This window comes from Stegodyphus dumicola, chromosome X1, assembly GCF_044657685.1.
Source record: "Stegodyphus dumicola isolate Sdum_Otavi_A_Nest chromosome X1, ASM4465768v1".
NCBI classification, from domain to species: domain Eukaryota; kingdom Metazoa; phylum Arthropoda; class Arachnida; order Araneae; family Eresidae; genus Stegodyphus; species Stegodyphus dumicola.
In genome coordinates, this window is record NC_140780.1 from 246,405,596 (window position 1) to 246,421,800 (window position 16,205).

General features: G+C 31.3%; 1 protein-coding gene across 1 annotated transcript; it reads right to left on the reverse strand.

Moving 5' to 3' along the window:
- Positions 1-6,253: 6,253 nt before the first annotated feature.
- Positions 6,254-15,891, reverse strand: LOC118182742 (uncharacterized). Its single transcript, XM_035352128.2, has 3 exons — positions 15,715-15,891; positions 11,798-12,484; positions 6,254-7,547 (listed from the first exon to the last, which is right to left on the reverse strand). Exons 2-3 carry the CDS (start codon positions 12,469-12,471, stop codon positions 7,343-7,345), a joined length of 879 nt encoding a protein of 292 aa, XP_035208019.1. The 5' UTR covers positions 12,472-12,484; positions 15,715-15,891; the 3' UTR covers positions 6,254-7,342.
- Between the last annotated feature and the right edge of the window lie 314 nt (positions 15,892-16,205).

The window sequence follows — 16,205 nt, forward strand, 5'->3', positions numbered from 1 at the left end:
TGTTCGTAAAAGATCAAAATGAAAGGTAAGGGAAAATTCTTTTCATTACAAAAATTCACCAGAAGGCAGAAATGTAAATCACAAATAAGGACAATGATTTAAAATGTTCCAGCCGACCAAAGTAAATGAAATATAAATAAACTTTATATATCAAGATGATCCTTAATAAATCTAATTTCTTCCAAATACACAGGACATTCCTTAGAAAGAGCATCATGTTCCTCATTATATTTATTACTGAAACGTCGATTGTATTCTTTGAAATTAGTACAAGGAACGAAATCAGAAGAACACTTAGAACGCAGGTGATCCTTCGCACACACTCCACAAACGGTTGTGTTTTCACAAAATCTTCTAGTGTGCCCGAAGGCCAAGCAGTTAGTTCATCGTTTAGGACGAATATATAATTTTACAGAATAAGATTTCCAACCGATTGTTATTCTCTGATCCTCCAAAATGAAATTTTGACGCTCTCGTGAAACATGAAAATTTCTATGCCATATTTTCTGTTCTGAGGCCTTTCATTTTAAACAATGGGCGAACACAGTTAGCACCACATGAACATTCCATTTTTAATGCCTCTATAGTACTTCGTCTGAACGAAAATTAGAAACTTTGTAAATAATAACCTTAGGTCGTATAAATTTTCTACTTTTTGGCGTGACAAGTTGATTAAGTTTTTCGTTATCAATAACCGCTTCTCTGCTCTTCAGTCCAACTACAATATCTTTATTTTTTCTGCAAAAAGAACCTACAACACCGATTCCAATTTTTTTTGGATCAATATTATTTTTTTATTTCATCATATACATCGATATCTTCCTTGACGGGCTTTAAGATGATTTCTTTATTTCTCCAGGAATCGGGATTAAATTTCAGAACAGTTTATGGCAAGGGCATTAATATTATCCTACTAAGTAATTTTTTCTTTTGGCCTTTTATTTCGATTTCTTTTTAAAATGAAAATTTTCTCTTTTTAGCTAATATGTCCTCACTGTGAATTGATGCTTGACATTCCTCACTCTATAGATAGACTTTGTAGCTAGGCCACCCAATGACATCAACTTTCATCTTTACTCTTCTATTCAATGTTCCGGTTTGGCGAATCTAACAACATTTCGGAAGAAGCATCAATTAATCAAACAGACCTCATTACTGTGTCACAATATGTCAATAAGATTATTCAATTCAATTTTTGGTGAAAAGGGAAGGAATTTAGAGTGAATTACTTAAAACTGTTTTACATTAGATGAAAAGAAATGAACAAATATTGTAAAAATTCTTCTTTTCCCATTTTATTTCAGCTGTAGTATTCCATTTTAGTTATATTTATTGAGTATAATTTAAGTTATAGTTTCTTATATATCTGCTTAATTTTAATTTATTACCTTACTTTCGCCTACTTGTGATTGAAACACTTTTTGCTAGAGAATGCTGTTTTGTAGTTTTAAATAATGGTTACGTTCTAGGAAGATGCTCATTTACATCATATAATTGCAATTAAATCTTTTAGTAGCCAACGTTTTGTTCACAGATCGTTGATTTGCGGGCGAGGGGATACAAAGGCAATTTCATCATTAGTGGGTGACTCCATGAAAGACTTCAGAGTAACATATGCTTCCAATTTCATCTTCTTTTCCACTCATAATCACTCATAAAAATGTTTATAATTTTGAGCTAAATTTACAAAATTTAGGTGCTTAAGTTTATTACTTACCGTGTAATGGAAAAGAAGGAGATTCCTGAAATGACTTGAAAGCTTTGATGTGAAGATGTGATAACATGGTGGAATGAAATCGTAATGTAAATGCTTATTATTGACCCTGGAAAGGTCCTTCGCCATTTGGACGTTTTAACTATTTTTCCTTTGGTGGAATTTTAAATAATCATTCTTTCATTAAAACTAGTTCATTTCCCTGTTGCTCATAAAATATGAAAAATAGGAAAATGTTTCTGCTCAACAGAATGCAATAATTATACTTCATTATATGAAAAAGATAAAACAATAATTTATAATATTCTTATATTAACTTTGTAAGGATTATGTTAATTTTATTAACAGTCAAATTTTAAGTTAAAGTTCCTTTCCTGTCAAAATCTTAACTTCAACTTACTACTTCCGGCCGGAACGTAGTTTTGGAATCACTCTGAATACTTAATTAGGAGGAGCGGTTCTACTTGCTGAGTTAGAGTTTTGATTTGCGCACGTCTGCCCATTTTGGCTACTCTTTCTCAAAGCTGTTATTACGCTCGGCCGTACTCAGGCCCTTGATAAGCTTCGTAGTCAAATAGAGTTAAGGGGCCAACTCGATTAGAATCTTGATAGCTTCGGCTATATCTCTTTAGTTAATCTTAGTTTTAGTTTATTTCTTAGTCTCTTAAGTTAAAGCCCAAGTGTCGGCTTTTATTGTACACTCCAAGACGGAGTTTTGTTAAATTGTATTGGAATAATAAAGGGTTAGTTACCCTTCCACCTTGTTGTTTCTTGTCACATAAACTTAAGCGATTATTCTCTAACTAGTTCTAAGGTTACTCACTTTTGACTGCATTTACACAGTGGTAAACCTCACAACGTAATGCAAAAAATGCAAATATATATCAAATATAAACTCTTTAAATTTACTTCTTAAAGTTTTTCCATTTTAAATGATTTAATAATCATTGAGGTTATCTTCATGAAAACATATGCTTATCAATATAAAATTAATGTAATTATTGTAAAATTATTTTTTATTCTAAAAGGAAAATACGTTTGGTTAAAGAATTTTTTAGAATAAGAATGAATGTTGCGTGAGCATATCATACATTTTTTAAAATATAGAATTAAGCTGAAAGTATACGAACGTCTTTTAGGCTATGGGTTGAAAGATTTTTTTCTTTAATGGCTGGCACTAGCCATTTTTAGGCCACTACTAAGGCCAGAAGCGGTGATCATTTTATTATGAAGGCACCTAACAGACGGTCACAGTTACCTCCTATGAAGAGACACAGACAATTTAGATCCACGCCTTCTTCGGGATTCGAACCCGGGACCTTCGGTACGGCAGTCAAAGTCACTAACCACTTTTCCGTCTGGGCTGTTTCACGGGGTAGATAGCAAGCAGAATGAAATTATTCTAAATTTTCCTCTTTATAAGATACAGCCTTTTTATGTTACGCAACTATTATCTACCTCTATCTATTATACCTCATTTACATCTATACTTGCCAGATATGATCATAGGGATATAATTTGTCTCAGTATCAGCAAACTGTATGTGCTTATAGATTTCTCATAATCTCGAGCCACCCGCATTCGAAATTGTCAGCTTATAACATAACTAATTTTTTGGGGGGGATAGTGTAACTGTATTTTGTACCAACTACCAACACTAATTGTAACAGTAACACACATTAAGAACATATACATCCATATTTTTTTATAAATTCTTCTGCTCAAATAAATGGCATACATTTCTGAATATCAGGTCTTTGAGAGATGTCTCAGAACTTTCAAAAATAAATTTGTTTTTGTTTCATTTAAATGTCATTGTCATTTCGTATATTATCACTTCCTGTACAAGTGACTTCTTTTTGCCTTGACCTTTGCAAAAATAATAAAGTGTACATGATTTATCGGTTGGACGCGAGATATAAAACACAATCGGTTCATCGCACTGTTGCAAAGAACTATATATTTGAAATGACACAGGAAATAGAGCATGTTAAGTTCAGATGAAGTCGTAACGAGTTTGCAATCTTTCTTTATTACTTACTTTAGTTAGATTTTTAAATGACAGACTCAGTTTGAAAGCTTGTATGTATGGTAATGCTATGCATGGAAGGCCGAATGATATGTTGGAGTTTTACTATACACAAAAGATCACTTTATTAACCTAATTGCAGTTAAGTCAGTGATGCATTTTGGTGAGAAGAAAGGGATTCTGCTCCTGTGTCTAAAAGGCTATCAATCGTAATCAAAGACTTCATAATAGGTAATAAAAAGGAAATCCACATTATTTCAAAATACGTCCATGCATTTGTTAAAGTGTAAGAAATAGAAGAGAATAGACAATTTTGACAACAAATTTTAATAGGATGCTCCATACATTTATAAAAATTACCCTTATTTCTAAAAGAAACTATGTGAGGACTAATCTTCGTGTCAGAGAAAGAGAGAGGATGAGGGCATTATTTTAGGGTGTGTTGAACCCTTTCCTTGAAAATTGAAATTAAAGTCAAGAACTGACTGAATTTTGCAATTCCCTAAACTTTATGTTTACGTTAATCTTTTATATGTGCTAAAGTGACTTAATCTTGTATTCCGACATCTAAATAGAAATATCGGGCTGTAATATAAAATTAAATTATATTTTATTTGTTATTACCTTAGAGCAGGGGTTCCCAAACATTTCGTACCTACGGGCACATTCTAGAATATCTGTTGGACCAGCGGGCACCATTTACTTTTTGCTGGTGAATTTACAGTTGGATAGAGTTAATAATACATGCACATTAAAAAAAGCCTTCGGTCGCATTTCGCTTTGAGATGGTATCTTTGAGATGGTGCAGGACGCAATTTCTGTTTCATTAAAAATGAGAAAACTTTCGCACGAATTTTATTGAAAACTAAAGCATTTTTATTGGGATCGCACAGCGGCTGGCGCCATGGTGCCCACGGGCATAGGGTTGGGTACACCTGTCTTAGAGTGTATTGCTTTTTAATTAGACGAAGTAAATTTCTGAAACTTACACTACGTAGTTTTTTAATCTAAAACATTTTCAAGAAGGAAACATGAGTAATGGGACCTCGTATTCTACTTCGAAGAATATGTTATAAACACATATTTGGGTGAAGTACTGATGCAAGCAGAATATATTAGTATAATGAGTTTTGAGAAATTAAATCTTATATTTCAGGTTGGAAAAAATCATATTATAGATACGTATTTGCCCCGAAATGATGTGAATTCGAATGCAGCCTTTAGTATAACATCAGTGTAAAAATTGTCATTTACCTTCTCGTACTTATAGCTTTTCCAGGTTTCTGATTTCTTAATGTCAATTATAGTGCTAAGAAAAAAGAAAGTTTTAAGCACGCAACTTTTGCGTTAAAAGTTTAGTTTTTGCTTAGCTAAACAACGCATGTGAAATACCTTGTGAGCATCTGAATGACCGATTTACATGTTTCAGCATTTTCCAGAAATATTTACTGAATTTTTTCTAGTTTCTTAATAAATAATTCACGTATATATAAAAATGTATTAGAATCGATATTTAATTTTTCATTTAATTTGAAGAAATAGAAACTTTCGAAGACTGTTTTACGCATCTAAATTATAAATGTAAACAAAACAGAAAATAAGGTTCTACTAAGGATAGAGCTTTAGATTTTATTTTGGTATCATTATAGTTTGCCGAAATCTAAGAAAAGTTTCCTTATAAAAATAAAAACTTAAACGGTTTTTAAGCTGCTTACGTGCTATGGTGAGAAGATAGTACAGAAGTATGTTTATTACAGTGATTCGAATTAATAATTTTATGAAATTTTTCTGATATTCAGAGCCTACTCTTGTTGACATTATAAGAGATACGACTTTGATAACTTAACTGAATGCAACTGTGACAAATTCAGGAACATTGACTTCGTACAACTTTGTAACGACAGGTATGGCAGCATCTACACTAATTTTTTTAGAACCAAATTTAGGCAGTTTTCGCTGAACTGAAAGAAATTTGATTTAACGCTGTAAGAGAAGAGGAGTTGGCAGCTAGGAATCCTTGAAAAGCTGTGTCCTTGTTCGTGGTCGAATTCAGGACTTTTGACTTATCGGATTAGTATGCTGACTGTTATGCAAGAAGAAATACTTGAGACGGATGTCTGTAGTTCTATGCTATGTGGCTCTGAAACATTTCGTTGAAATCAGCATAATAATTAAATATCAATATAAAAATAAAATCAAATTGATTTCAAATGTAGTAAACATTATCTCAATTTGAGTTTTAAAAATTGTATGAGAAAGAGATGAAAATAGTTTTGATTTCAGCGAATCTATATTTCTATCCACCTAAACAGCGAAGGACTTTAATAATTTGAAAGTCACAGCTGCTTTGATGAGAGCAGTCGACAAGATTAAGAAGTAAAAAGAAAACTGTCAAGTCGATCGAAATTTACCCATCATTAAAATGCATGTCACTTATTGTAATGCATCTTTAAAAAAATTGAGTATTTTAGCTATCCATCATTGTGCAAGTATAATTCAAGGAAAGCAGAGCCGTAGAACGTTTTGTTTATTTAAGTGACAATGAAAGCAGAAATGAAAAAAAATAATGATATACAAACTAATCGCTTTTTACTCAAGCAAGTTACAATGTTCTGATTATTTAATATTATGTAACTTGCTTAAGTACAATAAACATTAAAAAGATTCAATTATACTTAATAAAATACATTTCTAGCTCATAATAAAAAACAGCAGTACCATAATAGAAGAAAACAGAAAAAAATATTTTTAAAGTGTTCCTAATGAAAAAGAAAAATAAATTAAACATGAATTAATTAACGCAGCAAAAAATAACAACCGTACATAACACTTGAAATATAAAAAAAATGAACAAACAAGTAATTTGCACTGTCCCATATAGAATAATGGCTTGTATAAAACTAGCACATGTTAAAAATAGCGAGAGTTTGATTGCACAACAAATAGTTAATCAGAAGTCAATAGAAATATTTACAGCATAATTTTCAGCTAGCTACATACTTAATTCTAATATAGCTGTTGAAAAATTCATCATATGCCTGGAACTTAGATAATGTCCTCTGAATCTGTATTTTGAATGAAAATAGAAATTTTATGTAATACCAGCCAAGCTAACGTACCAGCGAAAGCAACGAATTCTGTTCACGATGCAGGAAATGCAACAAAACAAAATATAAAATATTCAAAAATAAATAACTATAGTACAAAATGTCATAAATAACCGTCAATTCACTAGTAATCAGTGTATAAGCTTTCACTGATTTTTCAAACATATGAACAGAATATACATAGCTTTCAACAGTTCTCACGATGATAGTGAATGATAACCCTTATACCTATAATACCTTATATAAAATATAAATAAGCTTTACATAAATACTTTTATGGCAGTTTGAATAGTAAATACTGCGTAAAAGCATTGTTGTGGATACTTTGGCGAATGCTGAATCCTTTGAGATAAAGCCTTATAATACATAGTTCAGGAAAGTGCTAAATCTAGAAAATGTGCAATTATATCGTTTTTGTACTTTATATACAAAGCTGGACTTATTTCATTGCTGATTGCATAAGCGGTCGATAGTTCTTTCTTTTCAGTTAATTTAATTCTGCTTTTTCTCATTTTTCTCATTTTTTTCTTTTTTTTCTTCTATTTCTTCCTTGATTTCTTTTACAGCTATAGGACACTTGTAATATATTGCCGAGCAATCCCTTTGTTGCAAACCATTGCGAGCAGCTTTTAAGAAATCTTTCAGGACAGATTTAGTATTCGATGCAAACTTTGATCTTTCCAGCCGGGCTTCTACCCTGTGAGCAAAGCAAAAGGAAGAATGAAAATTTAAAAATATTATGCACTTAACAATTTTATGAAAGAAATCATTTAAAATTATGTCGAAACGTTTCCTTCCTTGGATAATTCATTTTTATTACTAATTACTTACTGAAGCTTTATAGTGTGGTCCCCCACTAATTGTTAGCGAAGGTGAGAATCGAAATGTTCTACCCACTCGGCCGTTTATGTTCACAAAATATGCAAGGAATAAAATGCTAGAGATAGCGTATGTAAACGGCTAATATACGTAAAATAATACAAAATAGCCTTTTATGTAAGTATAGCCTTTTATGTTTACTATCAGTAATAAAGTTACTTTCCTCAGCACTTGATATTTTGAGTTTGCAATTTTCCTTCTCTCGATGAGGGCGTTTATCATCACAGCTACATTCATCTGAAACATTTTACAGTAAAAGTTGCACCTAAAATAATTCATAATGAGCTGTTTAGTTTTTTTTAATAAAAAAATTGCATGGAAAAGAGATCATGTTAATGGAGAGGTTTAATTCTTTAAAAAAAGAAGCAATTTTGACTCTCCCTGTCAAGCTTGCAATATTTTTTAAAAAAGAAGTGTACTTGTATTATGTACTTAAATTGCCTCATAATGTATAATACAATTCTCAAAACGTTTCGGCATAGCTAAATTTGCCGATTAGTTAATACAATATGTTTCATAATTAGTTGATATAATGTTGTTTAATTAGTTGATACATGTTTCAGCATTTTTCAGAAATATTTACTGAATTTTTTCTAGTTTCTTAATAAATAATTCACGTATATGTAAAAATGTATTAGAATCGATATTTAATTTTTCATTTGATTTGAAGAAATCGAAACTTTCGAAGACTGTTTTACGCCTCTAAATTATAAATGTAAACAAAACAGAAAATAAGGTTCTACTAAGGATAGAGCTTTAGATTTTATTTTGGTATCATTATAGCTTGCCGAAATCTAAGAAAAGTTTCCTTATAAAAATAAAAAACTTAAACGGTTTTTAAGCTGCTTACGTGCTATGGTGAGAAGATAGTACAGAAGTATGTTTATTACAGTGATTCGAATTAATAATTTTATGAAATTTTTCTGATATTCAGAGCCTACTCTTGTTGACATTATAAGAGATACGACTTTGATAACTTAACTGAATGCAACTGTGACAAATTCAGGAACATTGACTTCGTACAACTTTGTAACGACAGGTATGGCAGCATCTACACTGATTTTTTTAGAACCAAATTTAGGCAGTTTTCGCTGAACTGAAAGAAATTTGATTTAACGCTGTAAGAGAAGAGGAGTTGGCAGCTAGGAATCCTTGAAAAGTTGTGTCCTTGTTCGTGGTCGAATTCAGGACTCTTGACTTATCGGATTAGTATGCTGACTGTTATGCAAGAAGAAATACTTGAGACGGATGTCTGTAGTTCTATACTATGTGGCTCTGAAACATTTCATTGAAATCAGCATAATAATTAAATATCAATATAAAAATTAAATCAAATTGATTTCAAATGCAGTAAACATTATCTCAATTTGAGTTTTAAAAATCGTATGAGAAAGAGATGAAAATAGTTTTGATTTCAGCGAATCTATATTTCTATCCACCTAAACAGGGAAGGACTTTAATAATTTGAAAGTCACAGCTGCTTTAATGAGAGCAGTCGACAAGATTAAGAAGTAAAAAGAAAACTGTCAAGTCGATCGAAATTTACCCATCATTAAAATGCATGTCACTTATTGTAATGCATCTTTAAAAAAATTGAGTATTTTAGCTATCCATCATCGTGCAAGTATAATTCAAGGAAAGCAGAGCCGTAGAACGTTTTGTTTATTTAAGTGACAATGAAAGCAGAAATGAAAAAAAATAATGATATACAAACTAATTGCTTTTTACTCAAGCAAGTTACAATGTTCTGATTATTTAATATTATGTAACTTGCTTAAGTACAATAAACATTAAAAAGATTCAATTATACTTAATAAAATACATTTCTAGCTCATAATAAAAAACAGCAGTACCATAATAGAAGAAAACAGTCATTAGGTTAATTGGAAGCAGAAAAGATAAAAAATATACAACCGTCTTCGCCGGGAATCGAACCACGGACCTCTGGAATACCGGCCCAGCGTGCTACCGTTACATCACGAAGGCACGCTAGGGAAATGGGAGAAATACCTTATAATGTATAAAAAAACCTTTTTGTAATTTAAGCAAATTTCGAACTTAGCTTAACCACGGTTTTCACAGAAAAACTCTACATCTTTTAACAAAGACTAAAACAAGTCTGCCCTTCTTCAAGGAGCAAATATATTCAACTAATTACCCCTACGGATTCTTAATTTAATCAAATAGTCATAAATGTTCTAATAACAGCTACAATTGTGCAGGTTTAAGTCACAAAACCATGGCCTCCTTTTTGCATGAAGATAAAGTCTTCGGCTGAAGGCGAAAAGTAGCTTTCTGTAATCCTTAACTGAATGGTGAGTAGTGTCCTAGAGTTTTCCGCTTAAGTTTTACTTACGACGATACGATAAGTTCTATACTTGTAAGTTTAGAATAGTTGTACATAATTATTATTTTCACGAAGTCATCTATAAAACTAACAAGGAGTACAGATTTACCTTGTACGGGCACACTGACCAACAACTTCGTTTTTTTAAATGCCCTTTTCTAGCACAAATCAAGCACCTCCTTTTTTAATTACCCTTAACCTTACTGAAAAACTGCAGATCGTTATAGAAAGTGGAAAATTATTGAAGCCAGTAAATTCATTTTCAGATATTTCCGGATGAAGATTTTTCACATCTTTAGATGTATAAAGATAAGGAATTTTTGCACTTAACTTACTTAAGCATACTGAATATTTTACTGAATTCAGTTATTGCTATACGGGGATAATGTAAAAAATAAGATTTTACATTTACATATCTTTCCAATCCCATTGTGGCAAATCTTTTCTTAAGATTCTATGCTCCTTTTTTTGAGATAGTTTGTGTTTCGATACACAGTCCTAGAGTCAATTTTTAAAGAAATAAAGCTTACAGTCATCATTTCAGCACTCTGTATGCACACTGATGTAATTTGCACATAGCATCATTTAATTATTCAAAAGCTTTAAAAGACTAAATATGAATAATCTGATTAATAAAAATGTAAAAGAGAAAATAAACTTGACTGCTGTTGTGTTTTAATATATGCTAAATTTCACGATTTTCCTTAATAATTCTATTAACACTGCAATGGTATTTTGAAAAGGATAATAAAATATTATTAATTCTAGAAATTTCGTTTAGTTTTTAAATTTAGCTAAAACATTGATAAAATTATTTACAGATATATACTATTATAAATTCTTAACCTATCTTCTAAGGAGAGAATGTAATGAAAGATTTCAATATTTTTAACAAGCCAAGCAACAAAATTAAAGTATGAAACACGTGTTAGAAGTAATAACATAATATACAATACATAAACATAGAGTAATATAAAAAAAACATTTAATCATGGAAACCTTGGTCACATAAAAGCAAAAGCATAACTAGCTAAAATTTTATTCTTTAAAGGACATTTGCTTGCAATTTATACCATGGTTATTAGTAGTAAGAATATTAAAAAACAACTTTTCATTTTAGTAATTTAATAATCATAGAATATTTATCCAATAATAATAGAAACATTTATCATAGAATATAATCATAGTTTGGATTTGTATTAGAAATTTAAAAATTACAAAATTTAAAGGGCTCATCGTTCTATTATTATTGCTGCTTTAAAATTGGTTTAATATAAATTGGTAAAAGCAATTGCTTGATCCTTTTTTATATTTTTTTATTTAAAAAATGTAAAAAAACTAGAATCTGGTCAAAATAATTGAAACCACTGTTATAAAATGTTTTAATTACCACCAGCTAATTAAAAGCAATTTTTGATTACAAAATTTATTAATATGAATGTCGCATAGGAGTAAATCGTACTTTTCTGCAGTCTGGTGCAATAGTATAGAAATCTAGAGAAATAAATGGTTATGCGATTAGTTTAACTGCGATTAGTCATAAAAACATTTGCTTTTAGTTTTTTTGCAAATTTAGTCTTAAATTTTTTATGGAATACCTGCATAAAATTTTCCTTTTTATTACGGAGGAATTTCGAAACTGTAGCTGAACTGTTTTTGAGGTTTCCTGATTTTTGCTCCTAAATGCTTTAGCAAAGAAATTATTAGATTTCATACTTTACCCAAATGCCTGTATCATCTTCTCCGTGAAAGATCCAAAACTCGGATTTATACTCTTGCGATGAACTTCACAAACTATAAGCCGCTGGCAGTCGGGAACACTTAGGTCATATTGGTCAACCACTTTTTCCAGCTTTGCCAAAGCACCAAGAAAAGTTGAAAAGCGGTTTGTTTTCTCTTGTTCTGTAGATCGCTTTTTTAAGAAAAGGGCTGCAGCTCCTCCTTGTCCAGCGTTAGCAGCATTGCCAATAAGTCCTCCAAGTGGGCGCAAACCTCCACCTCCAAGAGGACGTAAGCCCAAGGGCCTTAGTCCTCCTCCAGCTCCACCGACGGGTCTTAAGCCTCCTAGGCCAGCGCCAGCTCCGAAAGGTCCTAGTATACCTAATGCGCCCATACTTCCCATGCCTGCACCTCCACCAAGACCTTGTTGATTAGCTCCAGCTCCTGCACCAATCAGTTGTCGCAAAAGTAAAAGAGGTAGTAGAGGTATACCCATCATTCCAAGGACTCTCATAAAGGGTCGAAATGATCCTAAGTTCAGAAATCTCCTTCCTTCTAAACTGTTCTTGTCATCATTTTTGGATATGGTTTCAGATTTTGCTGATGTGAGAGGCAGACTCAACCATATTATGGCCAAAACAAGCAACAGTAAAACGTGACAGTGCACCAGTTTCATCTCGATTTTTATCCTGTTGTGGTAGAGAAATCTGTATTAGGTAACTAGCATATTAGATTTAATAGCCTACCTAACAATACATTCAAAATAACTCGCAAATGAAAATGCTATTAGAATAATAAATAAAGAAGTATGGGACAATTCTTATGAAACAATGGGAGTCTGAACTCTTACACCTACTGAAAATCATTAACATTTGCGATAGTTTATTTCAAGTAAAAACTTTAACTGAAAGTTTCAATTTTTACATATTTTTATAGAAATACCTTTATCCTCGAGTTATCTTTATTCATTAGATGCGCAAAGAGCACTTGCCTGAATAAGAACATATGAAAGCTGGAAAAAATACAGTAAATTTCCGTAACTATTGGTATAGAATTACTTAAAATAAGGCTGAGTGTTTAAGTAGGTAAATTCTTTAAGGCAGTGGCCAAAATAACTGAATATTCGAGCACTGGAAAGTCTTTCAGATTAATACCGCTCAGATTCTTGATACAATTACTTATCGCTGCAAGTCTTCGAAAGTGAGGAAGACATAAGTAAAATATATAAAGAACATTTTAGTGTTTTCTGTATCAAAAATATAATAAACTTCTCTTACCCGTCTTTGTCCGAAACATATGTACTGCTTTAAAATTTAATTTTAAATAAATTATATTGGGAATTGCAATCACATAATCAGAGAGGTGAATAATATCTGATGGTAGTCGATTTAAAATGCCTGTTTACAGTCATCTATGTCATGAAATGATAAAAGTAGTAGAGTTCTTCCGGCACCTGGCTGGTGACTATGTAAATAGAGCCTCAGAACAACATTAGTTTGTTTCAGGTTTTATTCCCTGACTTTGAACGGGCTCACTGAGTCCTTTAAGAAGGCATCCCTCATCTTAGACAGAATGCGTTTGCGAGCTTTGATAATCCTATAATAGTAATAATCCTATTCAGCTCTTTGAGTGAAACTGTAATTTATCTTTCGTATGTTAATATATTTTGTATATTGAGCAGCTGAATTATTTAAGTACCTATTTTCTTTTTCTTGCAAATAATGATGATAACCATAATTTATAACACTGGAAATATGGTTTCAACTAAGCAGGGCTAAATATTTCAAAATTAGCACTTATTTGCAATACATTTTAAAATAAATAATTTAAAAGTATACTTTTTAAAACAGATAGAAGCTCCACTTTTTATTACGTAAATACATACTTTATGCTTTTGTGTAATATTAGTACCTTTAGATCTATGTCATTTTATCCAACAGATTTTGATATAGGTCCTCAAGAAAAATTAAATTTTGTCTCTTAAGTATTCTGATTTCTATAATGTTCTTTGATGAAAAGCTTTTTTAGTATTTGAAATTTTAAATCAATTAATTAATTTTGTGAAAAGAAATCAAATTAACCATAGTATGGAACTCAGTAAATTCCATATCAGCTTATTTCTTTCTCTTTTTCTTAAAATATAATTTTTGCTATGAGCCACAATTCACACAAATACAGCTCTATTAAAACAGCAAGTATATAAAATAAAACAATTTGAGCAAGTGCATTATTTTTACGATATTTTAGACATTCTTCATATTAATTAAACTCTGCTCGGAAATAAAATGTTTACTTATATATAAACGTACATAAAAAATTTAAAGATAAGTCGTCTTAAGACTAATCCTTCATCTGGAACTATTCCCAACTTGGATTATCAAAAATACTTATGGAAACTTAATACATATACTTTCATTGTTTTGCCGCACAATTTATAAACGCATTTCGATTTAAACAACAAGCTTTAATATGATTATGCCTTAAGAAGAGATTAAGGCAGAAAAGGACCAAAGTGCTCCAGACAATGGAAACAAAAGATTATATAAATTCCAGAGCACAGAATGCTACAAATACTTTTCTCCATTTAACTAATAGCAGTGATCGAATTGAATTCGACCTTATTAAGAGTTATTCAGCTCAGCTGTTTGATAGATTTTCTTTCTGGAAATAGCTGATCTCCAATGAGCTTAAAACGCGAACACTCACATATATGTCATGATCTCCCAATAAATGACTAAATGCTTTTGTATTACGTATTTTTTGATAGCTTATTATATAAAATATTGTCATATTGTTTACTTAAGCAGTTCTTTAAAAAGTTGGTGACTGCCTTGTTAAAGATTATAAGAGCATTTCGACACAGATAACGATAATATATTAATATTTCATTTTTTTTCTTTCATTGCTGTTATGACAGCACGTAGTTCTGTTCTTTCTGATTTATCACTGAAAACATCTTTTCCTCTCAACAAAATGCTTCACTGAAAAAATTTACATCCTTTAATTTCTGCATCGTTGACTCCATTAACTTAAGCAAAAGTATAGATAAAAGAATGGTGTATCCTGTAGGTTTCGTCTCACCAAACTGATTTCTTTACAGAAAATATAAAGACGAAAAGAGTATTTGGTTTTTCTAGAGAAACTTCTTATGAACACTACAGATCCAGAGAGAAAATAACTTCGAGAAAGTAACTTAAAAATGTTTTTAAAACCGAATCCTTGCAATAATTTAAAATTGTACTGAACGGTGAAAATTATTTTTCTGTTTGCTTTGTCTTTATTAATCTGAACAAAGAAGAAATCAAAAAATCATAAAGTAAAACAAACCTCTTGAATTTTCTCGGAAAAAATGCTGTTTTTTCTAATTACCAGCTATGTTTAACATTTTCCAAAATAACTCTTTTAGAGCCTAATGAGGTCGCTCTGTTTGTCGTACTCTACTTTTAAAAAATCTTTGCTTTAGACATTAATTGTTTCCCTTGAAAAAATAATTTCAGAGATATTTATCATTTACATTTTTTTTTCAGATATCAATATTTATCTATTTAAAAATTAGGAAATCAGCTTGTTTCTTAAACACCTTAAGCCGGCTTTCAAAACAGACAGTTTGATTTATTATCAGCATCAATAATTACGCATGTCTGTTTAAAAACAAAGCGAAAACATGCTGAAATTTTGTTTATTTCCGTTTTAAATTACTTTCTCCATCGAAAAGATTTTCAGCTTAACCTCTTCGTAAGACATGAGATATCAAGAATATTTATGAAATGTCCCAGTCGATAAGAAGAAAGTTTTCAAAAAGCTTATTTGAATTTATTTCAGTTTAGAACAAATATAACTCCGAAAATATTTTATTACACTTAGAGCTAAATTAATTATATATATAGGTTTTTTTAATTGAGAAAAAGAAAATACTTACTTGTGATTAAATGTATTTCCAAATCCAATACTATCCTTGAACAACAGGTGGAAACACAAAAACAAACAGATAAAATCGAATCTCAACAACTGATGCTCGCTCGCGTCAAGTGTATAACAGCGGTCAAAGTTTGGGGAATGCCATTTATACCGAGCCCATAGGCAAGAAGTGGATTCAACTCTTCATACGGGCACTCGGTCATCAATGTCCCCAGATATAGGTCTGAAGAAGAATGTTACCTGGCAACGTAAAGGTGAGGGGGGGGGAATAATTCCCCATCTCAAAGGTTCACTAGTTTTCCTACCTTACTACATGATAATCTGTTCGGAAGTTCTATGGCTTGGAGCGTTGTTTTCTGTTCGTTGATGATGCTCCTCTATTCAGAGCCTTCAGAGTTGATTTGCCCGAAGCAGGCGGAAGCGTATGGGATTGTTTCGTTTGCATTTGGGAAATTTCTTTGCTGCGCGTTTCATTCTTCTCTTTTACTATAT

Coding starts and splice junctions, on each gene's coding strand:
- LOC118182742 (XM_035352128.2), bottom strand. CDS start 12,471: ATGAAACTGGTGCACTGTCACGTTTTACTGTTGCTTGTTTTGGCCATA. Junction 7,548..11,797: donor AAGATGATACAGGCATTTGG/GTAAAGTATGAA, acceptor CTTTGCTCACAG/GGTAGAAGCCCGGCTGGAAA.